This window comes from Paroedura picta, chromosome 4 (assembly GCF_049243985.1).
Source record: "Paroedura picta isolate Pp20150507F chromosome 4, Ppicta_v3.0, whole genome shotgun sequence".
NCBI classification, from domain to species: domain Eukaryota; kingdom Metazoa; phylum Chordata; class Lepidosauria; order Squamata; family Gekkonidae; genus Paroedura; species Paroedura picta.
In genome coordinates, this window is record NC_135372.1 from 89,761,372 (window position 1) to 89,781,607 (window position 20,236).

The 20,236-nt window shown below is 43.9% G+C and overlaps 1 protein-coding gene across 13 annotated transcripts in view; it reads right to left on the minus strand.

The window, feature by feature from the left end:
* ST3GAL3 (ST3 beta-galactoside alpha-2,3-sialyltransferase 3) overlaps positions 1-20,236 on the minus strand; it is a 256,620-nt gene that overhangs the window by 10,992 nt on the left and 225,392 nt on the right. For 9 of the 13 annotated variants that reach the window (XM_077334059.1, XM_077334052.1, XM_077334054.1 and 6 more), the window contains one exon: positions 17,148-17,289. The exons of the other annotated variants lie outside the window; for them this stretch is intronic. In XM_077334059.1, coding sequence (XP_077190174.1) covers positions 17,185-17,289 — 105 coding nt within the window. In that variant the 3' untranslated portion in view covers positions 17,148-17,184. The remainder of the gene's footprint in view (positions 1-17,147; positions 17,290-20,236) is intronic. 13 annotated transcript variants of the gene reach the window in all.

Consider the following 20,236-nt stretch of genomic DNA (forward strand, 5'->3'; position numbering starts at 1 on the left):
CGTCAGTATGAGAAACTCTAGCCACTAAAGGAGCATAAGCAACTTCACATTGTGTGGATTACATAGCTCTTAACATACTTTGGCTGCATCTACCTGATGAAGAAACAAAACAATGGTGCCATGAGAATAAATTTCCTTCATTCTATGTACAGGAAAGTTATCAAAACTAAACAGAAGGATGACTGGAAATAATACTATCACTTTAAAACAGTACAGGTTAGTTTTGATAACTTTTCTGTTTGTCATGGATTACTGCATTCAATCAAATATAATTTGTATGATGATATCATATTACACCTATAGATTTTCTGTTCTCTATAATGTTCACATTACTTTGCTAAGTGCACCACATTTTGGAGACATCATAATGCCCCTGGTATTTGCTCAAGAGCACAGTCTGTGTTTTTCATAAATATTTACAATATCAAATTTTCTTTAGAGAAAAAGAGCTGTTTTTTTGTATCTCACTTTTTACAACCCAAAAGTATCTCAAAGTAGCTTACAATCACCTACTCTTTCACCACAACAGACGCCTTATAAGGTGGGTGAGGGAGCTCTGAAAGAACTGAGACTGGCCTAAGGTCACCCATCTGGCTGTATGTGGAGGAAGAGTGGGGAATCAAACGTGATTCTCCAGATTAGAGGCCAACGCTCTTAACCACTATACCAAGTTGGTTCTCATATAACCTTTTCACATGTATTTTAGTATTGGCAAATAAATCTTATTTTTTGTTTTAATGTTCATCTAGATCCACCCTGAGGAAGCACTGAGCAAAACACATTTGGGTACATACAGTGAATAACATTTATTCCCACGGCACCACTGTTCTATTTCTTCATTCCTTGGCTTCATTGGTGTGGCCCTTCTTTCTGGCAACAAGGAGCATGAAAGAGGTGGGAATGGCATCCACCTGCACCATCCTCAAACTAATCATAGCTGTTGTTGCCCTCCTCCTCCCCTGAGTCAGCAAACAAATGTTGATGTGGCAATAATCATGCCACCAACCCTCCTTGCACTCACCTTTCCCCTCCTTTGCCTTTTCCCAGCTGAATTGTGCTGTAGTCCATTAAAGGGTTAAAAGGGGGTTGTTGTGGAACTTAGTGCCACCTAGACTCTGTGTCAACAGCACCTTCAACCACTCTTCAGTTCTTTCTCTAAGCCCAAAAGGAAATGCCCAGGAGGACCATGAGTTGTATTCAGAATGAGCAGGATTTTGCAAGAGTTCCCTTTAAATGCAGGGCCACGTTGCACTGTGGTAAGGTCACCAGATTTTAACATTGGTAAAGTGGGACACCACTGACCGGGGGGGGGGGGGTTTGATTTGGTCTATATGGAGCAACAAAAAGTTTCATAGAACGCATAGAACGCTAAAATAGTATTGTAATATATATATTTTAATTTCAACATAAGTACAATTTGCCAAGTACCCCCAGATGTCCCTCCAAAAGTGGGACAATCTGGTCACCTTACACTGGGGGTGGGGAGGATTCTACATGGAAGTAGCCCTTTATGACTTGTTTTTACAGCATGGTCAAAAGTGGCAGAAGAGTAGATCTCCGTCAATATATAATTATAGGTGGAGTGTCATTTATTATTATAGAACTGGGGGCAAGATTTATTTTGGATTTACAGATGAAAGAAAAAGATGTAACACTGGATATATAATTTAGGGTAGGAAATGAGAAATATTCACTCTTAGAATTTTCAGTATAACACCTTAAATCACAGAATTCAATGCTGGGACTTCTGTTTATTCCCTCCACCTGTATGTCCGAACTTAAATGCCTGCATCTACTTGAATGTTTAAAGAAATGTCAGAAATATTCTAACAGTCCCACAAGTGTGGGAGCTCCAGGGTGATCTGGAGCTTCCCTATCACACTCACTTGAATGGAGGAAGCAGAACTTTATGCACAGTCTTTTGTACATTCAGCCTGCTCCATGTAACCCAGAAAGTGCCAAAAAAAGAACCCGAGTTTCCAAAAGAACTACTTGGACAAGGCAAATTAGAGCTCCTAGTAAGCTCATTATTCAAGGACTGGCAGGAAAGATTTCAATAGCAGACTGAAACAAATCTCTCTCTATTGTAATCAATGGAACTGTGGGGGTGAAATGCCTTACACCTCAGAATTTGCACTCTACAGAATGTGTAATGAGATCTGTTGTGACTCAGTCTGTACTCCATTCAAGCTCAGAGATTACAAGGTACCTTTTGCTGACTTGCAGATGGAAATGAGGGGAAGGAATATGTGCAATTCACCTCCAAGACACGGAGCAACCCATTCTAGGGATGCCAGTCCCCAGGTGGGACCCCGGAATTATAGCTCATCTCCAGCCTAAAAGAGTTTCCCTGGAGAAAATGGCTGCTTTGGAAGGTGGACACCATAGTGTTATACTCCATAGAGGTCCCTCCCCACCCCAAATCCTGCCCACTCCTGGCTCCATCCCCAAAATCTCCAAATATTCCCCAACCCAGAGTTGGCAACCTTACCACTACCTCAGAGAAAGGAAAAGCCATAGTCAGGTTCCACTTAAGTGTGGCCTCACTTTAGTTCTAAAACTTCAAGGGGCAAAGGGCAATAGCAGATGTTCCTTGTTGGGCAGGAGGAAACAGGTGGTCTACAGGGGGAGACAGAAAGAAAAATGAGAAAACCCCAAGATTCAAGGAAGAAACTATTATTCTCCTCAGTCTCCATTTTGCTGCAAGCCAGACTAAGTTGTCATTTAAAAAACGTATTTAGTTATACAGTCTTAGGCCATAATACAAAAACATAATGTTTGTGATACTCAAGCATTTCGAACAGTTTATGGATGTATTAAGATTAAGCTAAACGATATCATTATGGGAGATTAACTGACAGAAAAATTTAAAGTTTAAGCCATTAAAAGTTCAGAATTCTAAATCTTTCAATATATTATTCGAGTTGTCTCTATATTAACATGGACTCCATCCTGAGCCCACTTTGTGGAGACCACAAAGACCTGAAATGAAGATGAAGAAGTGTCTTCCGAATGTATGCAGCTTCAATAATTCTATCCTAATTTTTCATCATTGAGAGTATGTATGTGCTTATGTCAAAGGACACTAGTTTTATTGCCTTTTATTTGTCCTTTCTCAGACTGTTGTGTTTTCAATTGCTCTGAGCATTTTTATTTATTAAAAGTTTCTTACATTTTGGATGAGGTTTGTCTGATCTCTATGATCCACAGTAAGCCCTGTCCAATCACGCATATGCAGAGAGTGGAAGGGAGGAGGGCAGTGGGTGATCACTACTTCCATAAAGAGTGCAAGCAAGAACAATAGGTCCCCTTCGTAACAGAGGGAGATACAAAGGTCTGAGCTACTCCAAAAGGCAGCACAAGGCAAAGAAGAGCCTAGATGCCGGCTCTCAGGCAGTGTCCTAATAACTGACTGTACGGTGGCTGTACTGCAAGAGAAGTAGAGTAACTCTGGAAATCAAGAGGGAGAAACCTGGGAGAGGAGAAGCATTTCGGCAGAATTCAGTGCTTCATCTTCACTAATTCCTGTCGTACATAATATGCCTCTTATATTTTTAAGTGGTAGCCCTTCACTTGTAAATGCTCCTCACTTTTGCAACTCGCCTAGCACCTACCTTAACTTCCTTTAGGCATCATTTCTTATTACCCAGATTTCAAACTGAGGTGATTCCATTGGGGGAGGGGGTTGTTTTCTGTTCTGCTTTTAGCCTGAAGACTGTTTTATGAATATATTTTTAGGATCTTCTGAGGCATTGCAGGAAGCAAAAGGATATACCAGCAGCTCTTGGAAGCTTGCTTAGAAAAGTCAAGACAAACCCAGGCAGAGTGGTAAGGGCTAACAATCCTGGGGCCTACCAAGCCAGCAGCCTTTGGGAGCAGTTGGGAAGAAGTGGAGGAAGCAGGTCAGCCAAGCCAGGGTGCTTGTCAAGGGAGAGGCTTGCCGGGGTGGGGGGAGGGGATGGCAGCAGGGGGAACATCTGAGTCATGGGACAGGAAGAATGTTGTCAGCTACTTCCTTGGTCAGTATGCCTGAAGGAATGAATAAACATCTGCCTGAATGGACTGGAGAGTCCTGTATGTGCTTGGGGGAATGGGATCCATGGATTCTAGCCCTTTATGCATCTGGTTACAGGTGGCAGCACTACCTAGTCCAAGAGATGCCCAGTCCTGCCATACGTAGCACCTTCTACATAAATAAACAAATCTGTCTTCTTGAGGTTTTCCCTTTCCTTCAACTTTCCAGGCATCTAAATCAAAGGATGCAATGGAAAGGGCCTTGTCATGAGCTAAGAAAGGACCTCCCCCCCAGCTATCTGGTCTTCTGCTAGGGGTGCAGCCTCAAATGATGCTGTGCCAAAGCCCACATCTATGGGGTTACTTTTCACCTCATCTTCTTCCTGCATGCTAGAAAGAAGCTAAGCTTGACAATGCTGGAAGTGTGCTGTATCTAATAGGTTAATCATGCAGAACATTTTAGCCATAGTTATAACTGGGCCATGAAGACAGCTAATCACTATCTCGTGCAGAAGGGCAGAGCTGAGGTCATCAAGAGGTACACCCTGTTCTCTGGAAGACTAAGGAGAAGCCACTTAGAATCCTCTTTATCTTTTTGAATCAGAATAGAATCTTCAAGCCTGCAACTTTCTCCAAAGTGGTCGAGTGGAGTCTGGGTTACACGTTTTGGAAGTTGCTTGTCAGAGCCAGGCTTGCAGCTTCTTATCAGCATCTTCATCTAGCACCATAGTCATGTCCTTTCCTTTGGACTGATAAAAGAGAAGACTCTTTGTCCCTTCTTGTACTAGACAAAAGATGCAGGCGGAGAGGTTACCACAATCTATTTAAAACTTATACACTCCCCAGCATCCTTATGTACCGTTAAACACATGGGGCACACACACACTGCTAGCCTTGTAAAAAAGCAAAATACCAAGCAGGGGAGGGTGGTATATAAATGTAACAAATAAATACAGTAAAACAACAGATACTGAGGCCAAATATCTACCTAGGACTATTATGATACATTTTGGAACGAGCAAGGAAATTCTTTAGCAGAGACTTGGGTAGACAAGCATCTTTGCTAGTCAGATAGTAAATGACAAGCAGTCCCTAACAGATACAGGAACCAAGTTTAGAAAAGCTGCCTGTTATAATATTTACCCATGGTGCCTTTAGGTTATACATCACATCCATGGTCTCCATGCCATTTACTGACAACTCTCTTTCAGTATAAAACTCCTCTTGATTGCCATGGCAGAGTACAAAGCAACTGCCTCCCCTGTCAGGGTCTTGCATGGGTTGACAAAGTTTCTTGGGAGACACAAGACCCAACCTGTCTTTGTTGCAGCATTAGATACTTTCACTGAGATGGTGACATTTCAGACTACCAGAGCAAGACCTCTGGTCATATGCAACCGGGAGCTGTCTCATACTGGGAACACTCCACTAGGTAAATGGATCTACATTTGTGGGTTCCTGAACTGAGCACATCTTTCGGCTTTAGAGCTGCTGAACAGTTCATAGCACTAATGTAAAAGCTGCCTTGTGGCTGGATCACATGATGGGCTTACTCATTTCCCCAGCATCAAGAATGTCAGCTAGTTGCAAGATTCCTGAAAACACTTTTAGCTAATGCTCTGACAGAGCCATGTGGACAGGAGAGATGAGGCTTGCTCCCTGTACCAGCTCAGGTTACCAATTATAGAAGAAAATCTTACTGCAAATGACAGACATGGCTAATCAGGCAAATAAAATTGCATTCCTGAGCTCAGCTCTGATGGGGGAAAGACAAATATAAAGAGGGAATGAAGAAAAGGAAACATGCATTTTCCAGGGGAGAAAGGAAACCAGGCAGTCATTGTTCAATCTGACAGCTCGTGAGCATACACGTGCTATGGAAGGGGCTCCATCATAGAAGAGCTAGCTATTTGGACCATGAGACAGTGACCTCTGTAGAGTCATAACGATAGCTGGAGAACTGGAATACATTTGAGGGATGGCTGGGACTTTTTCAAACCCTACTCTAGGGTTCCTCAGATAACACAATGAGGTTATTTTCTTGCTATTACCTCCTTGGAATGACCTTCTCTGGCAGCAATTTTGTTCAGAGATGGCATCTAGGTTCCATGGTATGGCTGAAAGGCACAGGATACAGGAACCCTGCTGAGCCCAAACAGGTCTCAGTATAATCAGTGCCTGGAAAGGGAATCTCCTGGGAATGCTGAGTATACAGTCTTGAGTTTTATGACAGAAAAGGAGGGCATACAGTTAATAGGTTTCCTGTCCCACTTTTCCTGCTACTAAGAGTGGGCCATTTCTAGACCAACTTCCTTTTAATTGCAGGGTTTTCTATTATATTTTACAGTTCAATTGGGCTCTCATTAATCAAATGCATATGCAAACAGAGAGCAGAGTTGGCTGGAGTGTGCAAGGTCCCATGGAACATTGATGGGGGTCCAAATTTTTGGCACTCTAGCTGAGTCCAACATTTGTCAATACTACCAACACATCCATTCCCCAACTCCTATGGCATGTACAAAAACACTGAAGAATGGGCATTTGACAAAGGTGAGGGAGAGGTTCAATAACAGAGTGCCTGCTTTGTTTGCAGAGGCTCCCATTTCCAGCATCTCCAGTTAAAATGTCTGGATTACAGTTGATGCAAAAGACTTCTGCCAGAGAGTGGCTGTCAGTCATATTAGACAATACTGAACTTGATAAACCAATGGCCTGACTCATTATATAGCCATTTTGTATTTCTAAGGTGCCATCACCACCTCACTACCACTGCCTCCTACAAAATTCCAGTTGGGGGGCAGAAAGCCTGCCTCACTTTTCCTCAAGTGGGGCTGGGGGAGGGAGACGAACAGAGACTATTACTTCTGTGCAAGTTGGGCTTCTGCAAGGGATGGCATTTACAGTCCAATCTGCCGGAGGTAAATTTATCTTTCACTAGAGAGAATATAGAAGAAGAGGTAATTTCTTGCCCACAAGCACTGCTTTTGCTGAATCTGCAAGAGTGCTAGTCAGTTGGGAGAAGGACTTGGTGTGAGAGCTGGCTTGGTATAGTAGAAGTGTGGACTTCTAATCTGCTGAGCTGTGTTTGATTCCCCGCTCCACCACATACAGCCAGCTGGGTGACCTTGGTCTTGCCACAGCACTGATAAAGCTGTTCTGACCGAGCAGTAATATCAGGGCTCTCTCAGCTTCACCTACCTCACAGGGTGTCTGTTGTGGGGAGAGGAAAGGGAAGGCAAAGTAGCTGCTTTGAGACTCCTTTGGGTAGAGAAAAGCAGCATATAAGAACCAACTCTTCTTCTTCAACAACTCCAATCTGGAACCTAGGAAAACTCTGTCTTCTGTATTGCTTCTCTCTGTTCACTAGACTCCTGCAGCAGCGGATAAACTCCAATTATGGTTCATGACTTGAACAACAGTGAAAGTTTCAGCCACATTAATGGTAAACTTACCCAGTATCCTTTCCCCCTACACAAACTCAGGGCTTATGCTGAAGAGCTATTTTGTCAGAACAATATAACCTGCAGGCAATTCGTGCTTATTATTACTGGCACCAAACGCCACAGAAACACTCTTGCAGCTTGCTAGGCAAACCTCTCGGCTCCCTCCTTTCATGCTCCCCCTTTCCCTGCCTCTCATTTCCAAGGGGAGCTCTGAACTACTCTCAGTTGTGCAAACAAACCTGCTGGCAGTCTGAGGGGATGGCAGAAATAACAGATTTCTGTTTGTTCCAGCCAGAATGCTCCATGTGGTGTAAAAAAACCTCTCCCTGCTCTCTAGGGATCAAGATAGGATTTCCTCTGTTTACAGTCTTGATTGGACTGTCTGATATTGTGCTCCATCAGTGGTAACAGGAAAAGATAGAAAGCTGTTCAGCCAAAGAGAAGGTGAAATGTATGCCTAGGAATTCAGTGTGAACAAGTGTGCAAGAATGCGGTCTGGGGAAAGGGGAATGCTGGAAATGAAAAATGTACCACAATTTTATTAACATCTTTCATGTTTATATTCCATTATTATCTATTCGGCCTTAGAAAAGTGTCTGAAAAATGCCCCACAGAACAGCATCCGATCAGTCTGCCTTTTTCTCTGCCTTGCTGTTCCCATTTATAGTTTGCAGGTGGGAGAATTGTGTCAAGCTAAGCTCAAACGTGTGATAAATCAACTCAAGGAAAAGCTGCCCACCCAGAGCCAATCAGGCTCACTGCAGTTGCTGGACCCCTGTTATCAGACCTACTTATCTTGATGGCCAGTGCACTACAATCCCATGGAGATTAAATGGCAGGAGAGAAACCAGTAAGGCTCTTGCCTCTGCTGCTTAAAGAATGGCAGGCAAGGAAATGCCCTAATACTAATGCAGTTACTACCTGACAGAAAGCCAGCCATATGTCCAGGAAATGGAAGCGTACGACTGCTGCCACAAATGCTTTGAATGTGCCATCTGTGGGTGCCCAGTTCTTATGCCTGCCCTTTCTAATGTTTAGTTGCTTTCTGGTTAACCAGGAGCACTCATTAATGTAGATTTTTTTTTCAGGAATTTCTCTCTGTTGACTCGCTCTTTATGAAGCATATAATTCAATCTCCATTTTTCCCCTCCCCCATGCCTACCCCGCAAAAGCTCTTTGCTACGGACACTTCTGGAAGACAGGTGATTTTACCATAGCGCTTGTACCTATATGAGTTTGACAGAGCTCATCACTGCTATCTAACTTGTTAATATGTTTTTATGACAGCCTCCTGATAGAGCTTATTTCTCAAAATGCACTGGGATTTATATGGTAACAAAAAATAGTTGTTTTATCTGTAGAAATGCATCATACGTAGCTGCAGAAAAATGGTAATCGAATGATCAGAGACAAGGAATAGCAGCGTTTCTGTACCCTCAATATTTTGCAAAAGGAGGAATTTTGGTAGATACAGTCTTCTCACGCTGAAGTGAGACATGTTGAACCTGTTGAAATTTTCCCATCTATGTATGTCTTCACCTCCATTATCTCTGATCATCACACTCCTTACATTGTGAAATGGAAATTAAAAAAGGCATGATGATGCAAACTATGTTCTTGCAGAAAAATTCAGGGCTCACTGGGTGACTTCACTCCCAGCTGTCACCAGTATTAGTAGTATACTAGGGGCAAAGCCCGTTGTATCCAAGAATACAATGGATGCTAGAGCTTGGCAGTGGGAAGAGGAAGGGGAGGAGTTGTCCAGTCTGTAAGGGCATGGGGTTGAATGTGTGTGTTGTGTGGGAGGTTGTGGTGGCATGGTGGCAAATGAGGGCATGGGTGTGGAGATATGGGTGTCAAGAACCTGTGGTGTGGAATGTTCATTGAGTATGGGAGAGGACTGACCTTTGGGAATTGTGGCATAGTGGTTACAGATGAGCTTTCCAGAGCCATATATTCAGGTATGTGAAGGGAAAATCAGACTGGAGACTCTTCTTAGGGGAAGATTATATGACAACCAATTCCCCCCAGTTCTTGCCCCTCTGCCCTAATACACACGGGGTAGTCACAGTACACAGGTGTTCACCCTGTTCCTTCTTTTCCATTTTTTCACTGTTGATAAAATGTTATGTGCCCACATCCTTCTTTAATAGTTACTCCTTAGAAGAAGAACGGATTTTTGTACCCTGTTGTTTACTACCCAAAGGAGTCTCAAAGCGGTTTACAAACACGTTTTCCATTCGTCTCCCCACAATAGTCAACCTGTGAGGTATGTGGAGCTGTGAGAGGTCTGAGAGAACTGGGAATGGGCCACAGTGTCCCAGCAGGTCTCAGGCTTCTCAAAGCATTTTCCAATCGTCTTCCCTTTCTCTCTCCATAGCAGACTCCCCATGAGGGAGGTGGGGTAGAGAGCCTCACATGGAAGCTGGCAACCCTAAGAAGAAGACTCTCTATGCACAGCAGTCTTGACATTAATAAGGTTTTTTATACTGGTTTTTTATTTGCCAGGCCAAGGTTGAAAAACTCATTTCAATTCCCATTCTCTCTAGGCATTGACTTGTTCATTATTTACAGTTTCAGGCTGTAAATATTTATTTAGATCTTCCTGTACTTTCCAGACTCACAGGACTGATGCTGGTCTGCCTGTCTGCGCCCCAGAATACAAACAGTTGCTGGTAACGGCTGGCTCAGGAGGGACACACCTGTACCACTCCCTCCCAACTGCAGGCAAAAATGGCTCCTTTAAAGGCTGGACTCTGAGGCATTGTACGATTTTGAAGTCCCACCTCCAAACCTCCAGGAATATTTCCAACCCGGGGGTAGCCAACCTACAGGTGTGGCCTGGAGAGCTCCTGGAATTACAGCTCATCTGCAGAGTATAAAGATCAGCTCCCCAGGCAGAAAGGGCTACTTTGGACAGGGTTGTGGTAGAGAAGAAACATTTAAGGCCTCCCACACAGGTTGTTGTTGAATTGAAAGACTTGACACTTACTGCACAGGGTTGTTGTGCAGATGAGACAAAAGAACCAGTTTTGTCTGCAGAATAACACTGTGCAGTGGCCTCAAATCTGCAGAGAGTTGCAAAGAAGAAAAACACATGGCTTGGCTGTGTCTAATCCCCAGCCATAGCAATATTTTAAGTGAGAAGGGGCTTTTCTGTGGCCTCCCTGTCAGCCAACTGTTTGGCAGAAGGGGAAAATTCCCCACCCTCAAAAGGAAGGCCCTCAGTCTCCCCTGCGTTGCTCTTGGAAAGGCCTCCTTCCCTCAGTCAGGGCCTGTCAGAGGCTCCTTTGCAGCAGGCCTGAAGGGGGGGAGGGGGAGCACTCTGAGCCTCCGGCCAGCTCTGTCAGGGTTCTCAGGCAATTTGCAGTTGGACATGACAGTTAGGGCAGCCTTGGGGTGAAAAGGGCTGGCACAGCCTCTGTTCTCATCCCCCTTGGCAGCCCTGCTGACCTCCTCTCCCTGCGGTGGTCAGGAGCAGACTGGCAGCGATGTCTCCAGATTGCCCCTGGCTGGGCTGACTGGATTGAATTTTGGTCTGTCCTGGTGAGGGGCCAATCGGAAGGCGCTTCATGCCTTCTGATTGGCCCCTCTGCTTGTCAGTCAAGGAGCTTGTCAGCCAATGGGCCAAGTGTTGCCCCCCCCCATCCCGGACTGTGCCCACCCCAACACCCCTTACTGTTTTATTAAGAGGGACAGATATCCACTCTTCAGTGCTTTTAAAGCTCCAATCCAGGGTTGCCAGTTCTGGGTTGGGAAATACCTGGAGATTTTGGGATTGGAGCAAGGGACAAGCAGGATTTGGGGTGGGGTAGGACCTTAGTGGAGTGTAATGCTTAGCCCTTCAAATCTCCATCCAATCCTCAGATTTGGCTGTTGAGGGCTAGGGTGGAGCTGTTGCTGATGTTATGTAATGCCAGGTCTATTAACAATGAATTCTTAACCTTGTGGGATTATTTTGCAAGCCATGGTGTGTGTGACAGAGATCTGGGCAAGGGAGGATGAAACAGTCACCCTGAAAGATCTGGCCCCACCCAGGTTGTCGGTCCTTCACCAGTCTCAGCTCCAAGGGAAGAGAGGGTAGCAATCTCTCCAAGGGAGAGAGGGTAGCAATCCTTGTCCGGGAGGCTTACTCCTTCTGGGCTCTCTGTGACCTGTCGATCCTGGGGGTGGAATGTGTTGGTCTAGGGTAGAAATTGGTTGAGAATTTGGCCATCTGGTTGGTTTACTGTCCGTCCAACACTCCTCCGAAATCCCTAGGTTTATAATCCTAGGTTTATAATACTGGTCGACTTCGAAGTCCGTGTGGACTTGTCGTCCTTGGTGACACTAGGATTCTCGCAGTTTGTTGCTAGTCTCACCCACCAGGTCGGCCATACTCTTGATCTGATCTTTGGTGCGGGGACAGAGGTGGAGTTGGTGCTGAAATTGTATCGTCAAGCTCTTGCCTGGCACAATTATTTAGGCTAGTTTGGACCCTTACCGCCCTCGAGGAAGGGTGCCAGAATAGTAGTAAATTGGATTTGAGCTGTGAGGCATTTGCAAGCTTTTTTGCGGATGAAGTCTTGTCGTTTCACCATGACCTTCCTGCCACGATCGATACAGAACATGAACTGGAAGCTCCATGGCCATTGATAGGGGTGATGTTTGATATTTTCAGCTGGCTTTCTTTAACCAAAGTGGACACGTTGCTGGGCTCAGTGAGGGCAACCAGTTGTCACCTACATCCCTGTCTGTTGTGGTTGCTCAATTTGGGCAATCAATGAATAGAAGGCCCTTTGAGGGATACTGCCAACCTCTCCTTATCATCTGGAGAGTTTCTTGAAGGGCTGAAGAAGGCAGTGGTTTGCCCTCTTCTGAAAACACCATTGGTGAATCCGCAGGACCCCGCCAGCTACCGCCTGTTTTCACACTTGGTGTTTCTGGACAAGGTGGTTGAGAGGGTCGCTGCAGACCAGCTCCTGGCATTCCTGGAGGAAACTTCTGCCCTGGACCCATGCTAGTTTGGGCGTGATCTTTGATGCCTCCATTCTATGGAGGCTCATATCATGAGGGTAACTCAATTGGCATTTTACCACCTGCGCCAAGTAAGGCTACTAGCATCCTACCCGTCTCCAGAACATGCAATGGTCACTTCCAGATTAGACTTCTGTAACTCCCTCTACACAGGCCTACCCTTATCACTGGCCCAGAAATTGCAATTGGTGCAAAATGCACCAATCTTAGAGGACCCACATTCAGCCTTTGCTAAGGCAGCTGCACTGGTTGCCTGTTAGCTTTCGGATCAGGTTTAAGATTTTGGTTCTTACCCAAGGCCAACCGCATTCTGGGCCCCACTTACCTGATGGACCGTTTGTCTCCTTATGCTTCCCACAGGGCAGATTTGATTCGGTTGGTTATCCCTGGTCCCCAGGAGGCACACCTGGCCTTGACGAGGGTCTTTTTGGTCTTCGCCCTGAACTGGTGGAATGAGCTCCTGGAAGATCTAAGGGCCCTGACAGTGTTATCACAGTTCTGCAGGACCTGCAAGATGGAGTTCTTCTGCCAGGCATTTGGTTGAGTCCAGGCTAGGAAGAATGGGTCCCTCCTGGTATAGGCCCCATAGGCTGGACATCACTAGAAGATCTCCCCCTGAGGGTGTGATGGGTATTGTTATTATAGGGTGGGGATGGGTGGGTGTGGAGGTGTTTATGGAGTGTTTTTTGCCATCAGTATGGTTTTATGATATTGTATGATTTATGTGGGTTTTAAATCTTATTGTAAGTTGCCATGAGCTGGCAGGGTCTGGGAGTGGCTGGTAATAAATTAAAAATAAATAAATAACTGCTATGGAGTCCACCTTCCAAAGCAGCCATTTTTTCCAGGAGAACTGATCTTTGTCACCTGGAGATAAGTTATAATTCCAGAGGATCCCCAGGTCCTACCTGGGGACTAGCATCCCTACTGAATCCTAAACAGATCTTCCTCAAAATGAAGTTTATTAGAACATGCTCCCAGGTATAGGATTGCAGCACAAAGTGAGAAATGAGATCTAAATTTTATTCTATAGCAGAGACAGTTGTTAAAATGTCAGGTAAGTGAGCATTAGCTAGCTTTAGAAGGATTAAACTGGATCAGGGAGCAGCAATCAATCCTACTAAAGAATCCTGTCTGGATTCAGTTTGACTCTGCCTCCATGTGGCTGGTAAAGGCAATGCTTTAATAAAGAGATTTACAGCCCAATGGGATCAAGAGGGAAACCAAGCCTTCTGATTTATCATATATGCACCTTCTGATGTACATAGGAAACTAGATGTAAATGCAATTAATTGTACTCAAGACAAAAGGAAAGCAAACAAACAAAAAACCTACTAGTTTTTCTGACAGCAACACTGGAATACAAAATCCAAGTGTTTTTTAAAAAAGGATTTTACTAAAACAACCCAAACACACCATTGTTGAAAGGCATGAGAGAAACTCAGAGCTATATGTAATCAGCTATCCTGGGCACTTGCTGAGGAGATAAACTACTACTAATTTCACTTCTTAAAAGCAGAATAACTGGATAGGAGGTAAAATAAGATCCCCTTTTTTGTACACAGCAAAGGTATGAAATAGATCCCTGCTCAACCAGGAAATATCTGTATCATATAAAAATCACAGATCAATAGCATGAAAGAAAGTAATCTAGCTGAAGTAGTGTATTTGGTAGTAATATGCCTTCTGTATAGAGAAACTACCCTATGTCTACTTTACTCCCATGAACTAGTGCTGCTTGGTTCAGATCTTGCAAGGTCACCTGTGTTCTGAACATGAAAAAAAAGGAAAAGGAGAAATTCCCCGGGCAAAACTTTTCTTCCTATCTACTTAGGATTGGCAGCTCTGGGTTGGGAAATACCTGGAGACTTTGGGGGTGGAGCCAGGAGTGGGTGGGATTTGGGGCAGGGAGGGATCTCAGTGGAGAATAATGCTATGGAGCCCATCCTCCAAAGTAGCCATTTTCTCCAGTGAAACTGATTGCTTTAGTCTGGAGATGAGCTATAATTCCAGGGGAAACCCAAGTCCTACTTGGGGACTGGAAACCCTAAATCATGGACTAAACCTGACAAGGTTTTTATTATTTTTATAGTATTATAGTATTGTTATATTTTGTCCTACCTTCCTTTTTTCAACTAGTCAATGGGAGGTAGCTCTTTTGTTATTAAACAGGATATTTCTTGTTAATCAGGTTCCAAAACCTGGTCTCTGACCTCTGAAGAAACCCAATCTGATTGTTTTGAAGAAATGTGCAGTTAGCCTGTTATAGGACCAGGTGGTTTGATGGACAAACAGAATCCCTGCTTAAATGGAAGCAGTTTCATTATGTGGAGCTCAGAGATGAGACAGGGGCTAGCCACTGATGAATAATTTAGCAGTACAGGTTGATAAGAAGTGACATCATTCCTGTGTAACTGCTGTCATAAATATAATTTAATATAAATATAATACCTTCACCAGATGAAGAGTTACTTAAGGAGGAGGGAGGCTTCAAACCATTATATTCTGCCACTGCAGAATGATAAAATGCAAGCTAGTAAGAGCTTAGCTAGATAGACTGAATGTGATTTAGAGCAGTGGTAGTCAATCTGTGGTCCTCCAGATGTCCATGGACTACAATTCCCATGAGCCCCTGCCAGTGTTTGCTGGCAGGGGCTCATGGGAATTGTAGTCCATGGACATCTGGAGGACCACAGGTTGACTACCCCTGATTTAGAGGGCAGAATATGCTACATCTTATTGTACGCCTTTTAAATGTATTAATTATTTATTTATGCTTTCTTTCACTGTCTACCGATCATATTTCTCTTTAGTCATATATTATGTTTAGTTGAGAGTCAGCTTGGTGTGGTGGTTAGGAGCGGTAGCTTCTAATCTGCCGAACCAAGCGTGATCCTCCACATGCAGCTAGTGGGATGGCCTTGGGCCAGTCACAGTTCTCCTAGAGCGCTCTCAGCCTCACGGACCTCTCAGGGTGCCTGTTGTAGCAAGATGAAGGGTAGATGATGGTAAGCAGCTCTGAGACTCCTTCAGGTAGAAAAAAGCAGGGTACAAAAAAAACAGCTCTTCTGGTTCATTTTTATTAGTTATTTCAATCCATTCATTATCTAGATCAACTTCTAATAAGTGATTTTAGTCTATTATATCTGTGTGTAGTCCTGATATGGGTGTTTGCCTATTGGGGCAATTTAGGATCTAGATAGATCGGATTACATGTCTGAGGACAAAACCAAATAGAAGAAATCTGGGCCTTTTCCAAAGGGGAAACTAAGCATACTAATACTATCTTTTGTATCCATATGTTTGTTTTGCTTTGCATTTGTTCTACAACCCTCCCTTAGCAGGTGCAATTTCTATAAACTGCTCCTTTTATTCATTGTAATGGAACACAGTTTTACACAGTAAAGGAATGAAGACTGGAGTTTCATTGGATTCATTATGACCATCTCAATTTCCCATAAGTATGCTTTAATGGGGGGGGGGGAGAGTTCAGGAAATCTTAGTACTTTGCATAGGATGGCAAGAACAGGATATAGATCTGAAATAATAATAAAACACTTGGACTACTATAAAATTTGGAAAGTGAAGTGAATAAGTGAATAATAAACAGTTAATTCTCAGTCTGTATAATTTCATATGATTTGACCTAGATGGCCAAGGCTAACCCAAACTTATCAGGTCTCAGAAACTAGGAACCTGGTGGAATGAGCTCCCAAAGAAGACACGGGCCATGTGAAGGCTACAAAATAGAGCTCTTCCACTCAGCATTTGGTTGAGGTAAGGCTTCAGGCAACCAAGAGCATCCAAGACCCCCCCCCCCCCCGTAACACTATCCCCCGTAGCATTTGAATCTATCAAAATGGGAAGGTAATGTGGGAGAAGCCCGGAAGTAAAGGATGCCAATGTTATTTTAGATTTTAATCCATGCTATTTTAACTGATGTACACTGCCCCAAGACAGCTGGGCTGAGAAGGGTGGTCTGATAAAGTGAACTATAAATAAGTAAGTAAATAAATAAGCTGGGTTGGCCATAGTTAGCATTTGGATGAAAGACCACCAAAGAATTCCAGAGTCACTAAGAGAGAAAGGCAATGGCAAGCCACCTCAGATCATCTCTTGTCTTGAAAACCCTACAGAGCCACCACAAGTCAGCTGGGACTTGACAGCATTTTACACGCACACACTTTTGTATCTCTTGTATCTTGCATCTCTTCATCCTGAAATCTTAAAGTGTATCCTCTACCCATCTGCTCAGAGGCACATCCCACTATATTTAATGGGGCTTATTGTGCAGGCAAATGTTAGGGATGCTAGTCTCCAGCTAGGACCAGTGAATCCCCAGAATTAAAGCTCATCTCCAGACTGCAGATATCAGTTCCCGCTGGAGAAAAGAGCTGCTTTGAGGAGTGTGGCATTGTGTCCCACTGAAGTCCTTGATTTTTCCAGGCTCCATTCCCAAATCTGCAGGAATTTCTCAGTCTGGGACTTGGAGACCTACCCGCAATTCCCCGTTGGTGGCCACAAGGGACCAGGCAACTCTTTCATGTGTACACATGTTGGCAGTCTTAAAGATATTAGAGGACTGTCCTGATTTTGTTCTATACTGCTGTGAGGACCAAGAATAACTTTTTGCCCTGTGCTACTGGCCATTTTGTAGATCTTTTTTCTACTAACCTCCTCTGGCCTCCAGAATGTGCTTTGTACTTCAAAATCACACTACCTCTCTCTCCATGTATACGTTCACCGAAGTATTTCTTCTGAAGAAGGACATAAATATTAGCTCCAGATTTGGACCTTCTGTTAGGCCTCCTTTTAACTGATATAAGAATTAAAAAGGGGGAAGAAAATAAATCCTTTCAGTCATCAGTGTGGGTCCTTAACAAAACCGATCGTCCTTTTGCAGATCATTATTATATTTTGCTTTAACCTCTTGCCTACCAAAGCTGGCCCACCTTTCAGTCAGAGCTATTCCCCCCCCCCCCAACACAATTCATTAGGTAGGCTTCAGGAGCAGTATGCTGTCAGTCCACTAATCACCAAACCAAACTTGGGCCATATTTTCAACGAAGTTTTGTTCTTCATGCTTAGCAACTAGTATTGGAATATGCAGAAGCAAATACCATATATATTCGCATATAAGCCGAGGCACTTAAGTTCACCACAAAATGCTGGAAAACCTTATTGATTCGCATATAAGCTGAGGCTGGTGTTTGGATTTTGCTTTTCCCCCTTCCCTTCCCTTCCCTTCCCTTCCCTTCCCTTCCCTTCCCTTCCCTTCCCTTCCCTTCCCTTCCCTTCCCTTCCCTTCCCTTCCCTTCCCTTCCCTTCCCTTCCCTTCCCTTCCCTTTTGGGCAGGATCTTTTTTCCCCCTTTTCTTCCCACCCCTCTCCTCCCTCTTTTCCCTCCTCCATTTTTATATCTAATCCTTCTTCTTATTCCATTCCCTTCTTCTTAGCCAGGTGTTCTGTTCCCTCCACTTTCCATTCCTTCCTCCAGGGGCGTTTCATCCTTCTGCTCTCTGCTCCCCCTCTGAGACAGAGGCTTCAGAGCTTCCTGCAGCAGCAGTACATGCTAGCCTCATGCTAGCCTCATTAAGGCAGTGAGGGGGGAGGCGGAGACTGCTCTTCCCTCCCCTCCCACTGTCCCTCTACTTCTTCAGTTAAGTATACTTGTCTCCCACCCCCCACCCTCATGTCTAGTCTGGCAGCTTTAAAAAAACTCCCGCATATAAGCCAAGGGAGACATTTTCAGCTTTGAAAAAGGGCTGAAAAACTCATCTTATATGCAAGGATACATGGTAATAGTGGAATCACTCTGCAAAAAACTGATTTAACTGGAACTGCAGAACAGAAAAAGTAAATACTATTATTGCAACAAAAGGAAATATTATGTCACTGATTAAATTGTTGCATACACTCAATTCTGCTCCCAAGTAAACATAGGTGTTGATGTAAATATGTATGCCTTATAGAATTAACAGATCCCTTTTAGTATTCAGAACTAGGTATATTTAACTTTACCTTAAGCTGGATAACCCAGGCTAGCCCAATCTTGTCAGATCTTGGAAGCTAGGCAGAGCCGGCCCTGGTTGGTATTTGCATGGGAGAACTCCAAGGAAATCCAAGGTTACAATACAGAGAAAGGCAATGACAAACAACCTTTGAATGTCTCTTACTTTGGAAATCCTACATGGCTGCCAGACTTAACAGCCACAAAAATCAATGTTGGTGACTTAAATTAAATTTGAAGGACCAAACTAGTTATGATGGAGGTAGCTAGGTTTGTTTAAACATGGAACTCCCCCAGTCACTGGATTCCCCACTGAACAGAGCTTGGACTACCTCTCAATAGCTTAGCTAGATTTGAGCCCAGTGCCAACTTTCAGCCCAACAAGTTTTTAAGGGTATAAGCTTTTGAGAGTCAAATCTCCTTTTGTCTGATGGAGGGAACTTTGACTTACAAAAACTTACACTCTGTATATCTTGTTGATCTTGTTGATCTCAACGGTCCTATGTGTAGCTCTTCTACTGCAGACCAACAGTGCTACCTCTTTGAAACTCTGAATAGCTTATCAAGCTGAAGGGTAATAGCTCTGGCTGGGAGAAAAGTACTAGAGATAAGCCATAGTCAGGGTAAGGATTCTACACTATTTTCCTTCATACCCTTTTTGCTTTTAAGATTGGATTCTGAACCTTATGTGTCTGGGAGAGTTCCATGTTCCAGAAACACTGTTGCCACATATAGGTTGACTCTTAATGAGCTGCTATTCACATTTTCTTGCATTATTAAACAAGAGGTCCCTTAAAGAATGTACTCCCAACCCTCTTGGACTAGCATGTACTTAAGGTAGATTCTAGAACATCTGGCTGTCTTATGGGGGAACATTTCTAGGTGTGAAAATGGGAGTCTATTCCATCTATAGTATTCCAAGTGAGCATCTCTAAATAAAGTAAGTGGATCTGAAATACTAGCACCTCTACTGCTGTCATTACAATGATGTTTGAGCATCTTTTGTCCTATCACCTTGTGCCAGAATAGTTTTTTTTATTATAATTTCATAGAATTTAAAGAAAACTGTGATGCATTTTTAAAAGGATAGATTAGAAATTATGTTTGCAGGTCACTGAACTGTATGAACGTGAAGGGCTCAAGCAATGATCCGGGACAAGATGAGGAACAGCAGCTATTGAAACTGCTGATAAACAACAGGCAGTCACCTAGGATGGCATACTGTCTTTCCTGTTTACACAGACTGGTATGTGTTTCAAGCTTACATGCTTTAGCTTTGATCTGGACACCAATGGACACCAAGCTTACTTCCTTAAGCTGGCAGCAGCTGAGATATTAAGGATAACACAGTTCGGGAGCCTGCCTGCCTAACACTGGGCCCACAGAATTCATGTTATCTGTTACCCTTAAAAGGGCTGGATAACTTGGTCAGCTACATTTACACTCCCCCAAAATGCAGGGCCCTTCAGTGTAAGGACTCACCCAGTAGAGTACTTTCTACTTGCACTCTGACAGGCAAGTCGAAAGTGCTGTGTCTGTCTACTTATGGTTGCTAGTGCAGCCACTGTGGTTTCCCCAGTATAGAAAGGAAAAGATGTACACATCAGGAGGTGGAAGAAAGGAGCACGGTTCTGCCATGGAATAAAGGGGGGGGGGGCTGTGAATATCCCACTGGGAGGGGAGGAGGTAGAGAGGATAAGGCAGCAAAGGCAGGATGATACACGAGTTGCTTCTCTCCCAAAGGAGGCCTGAGG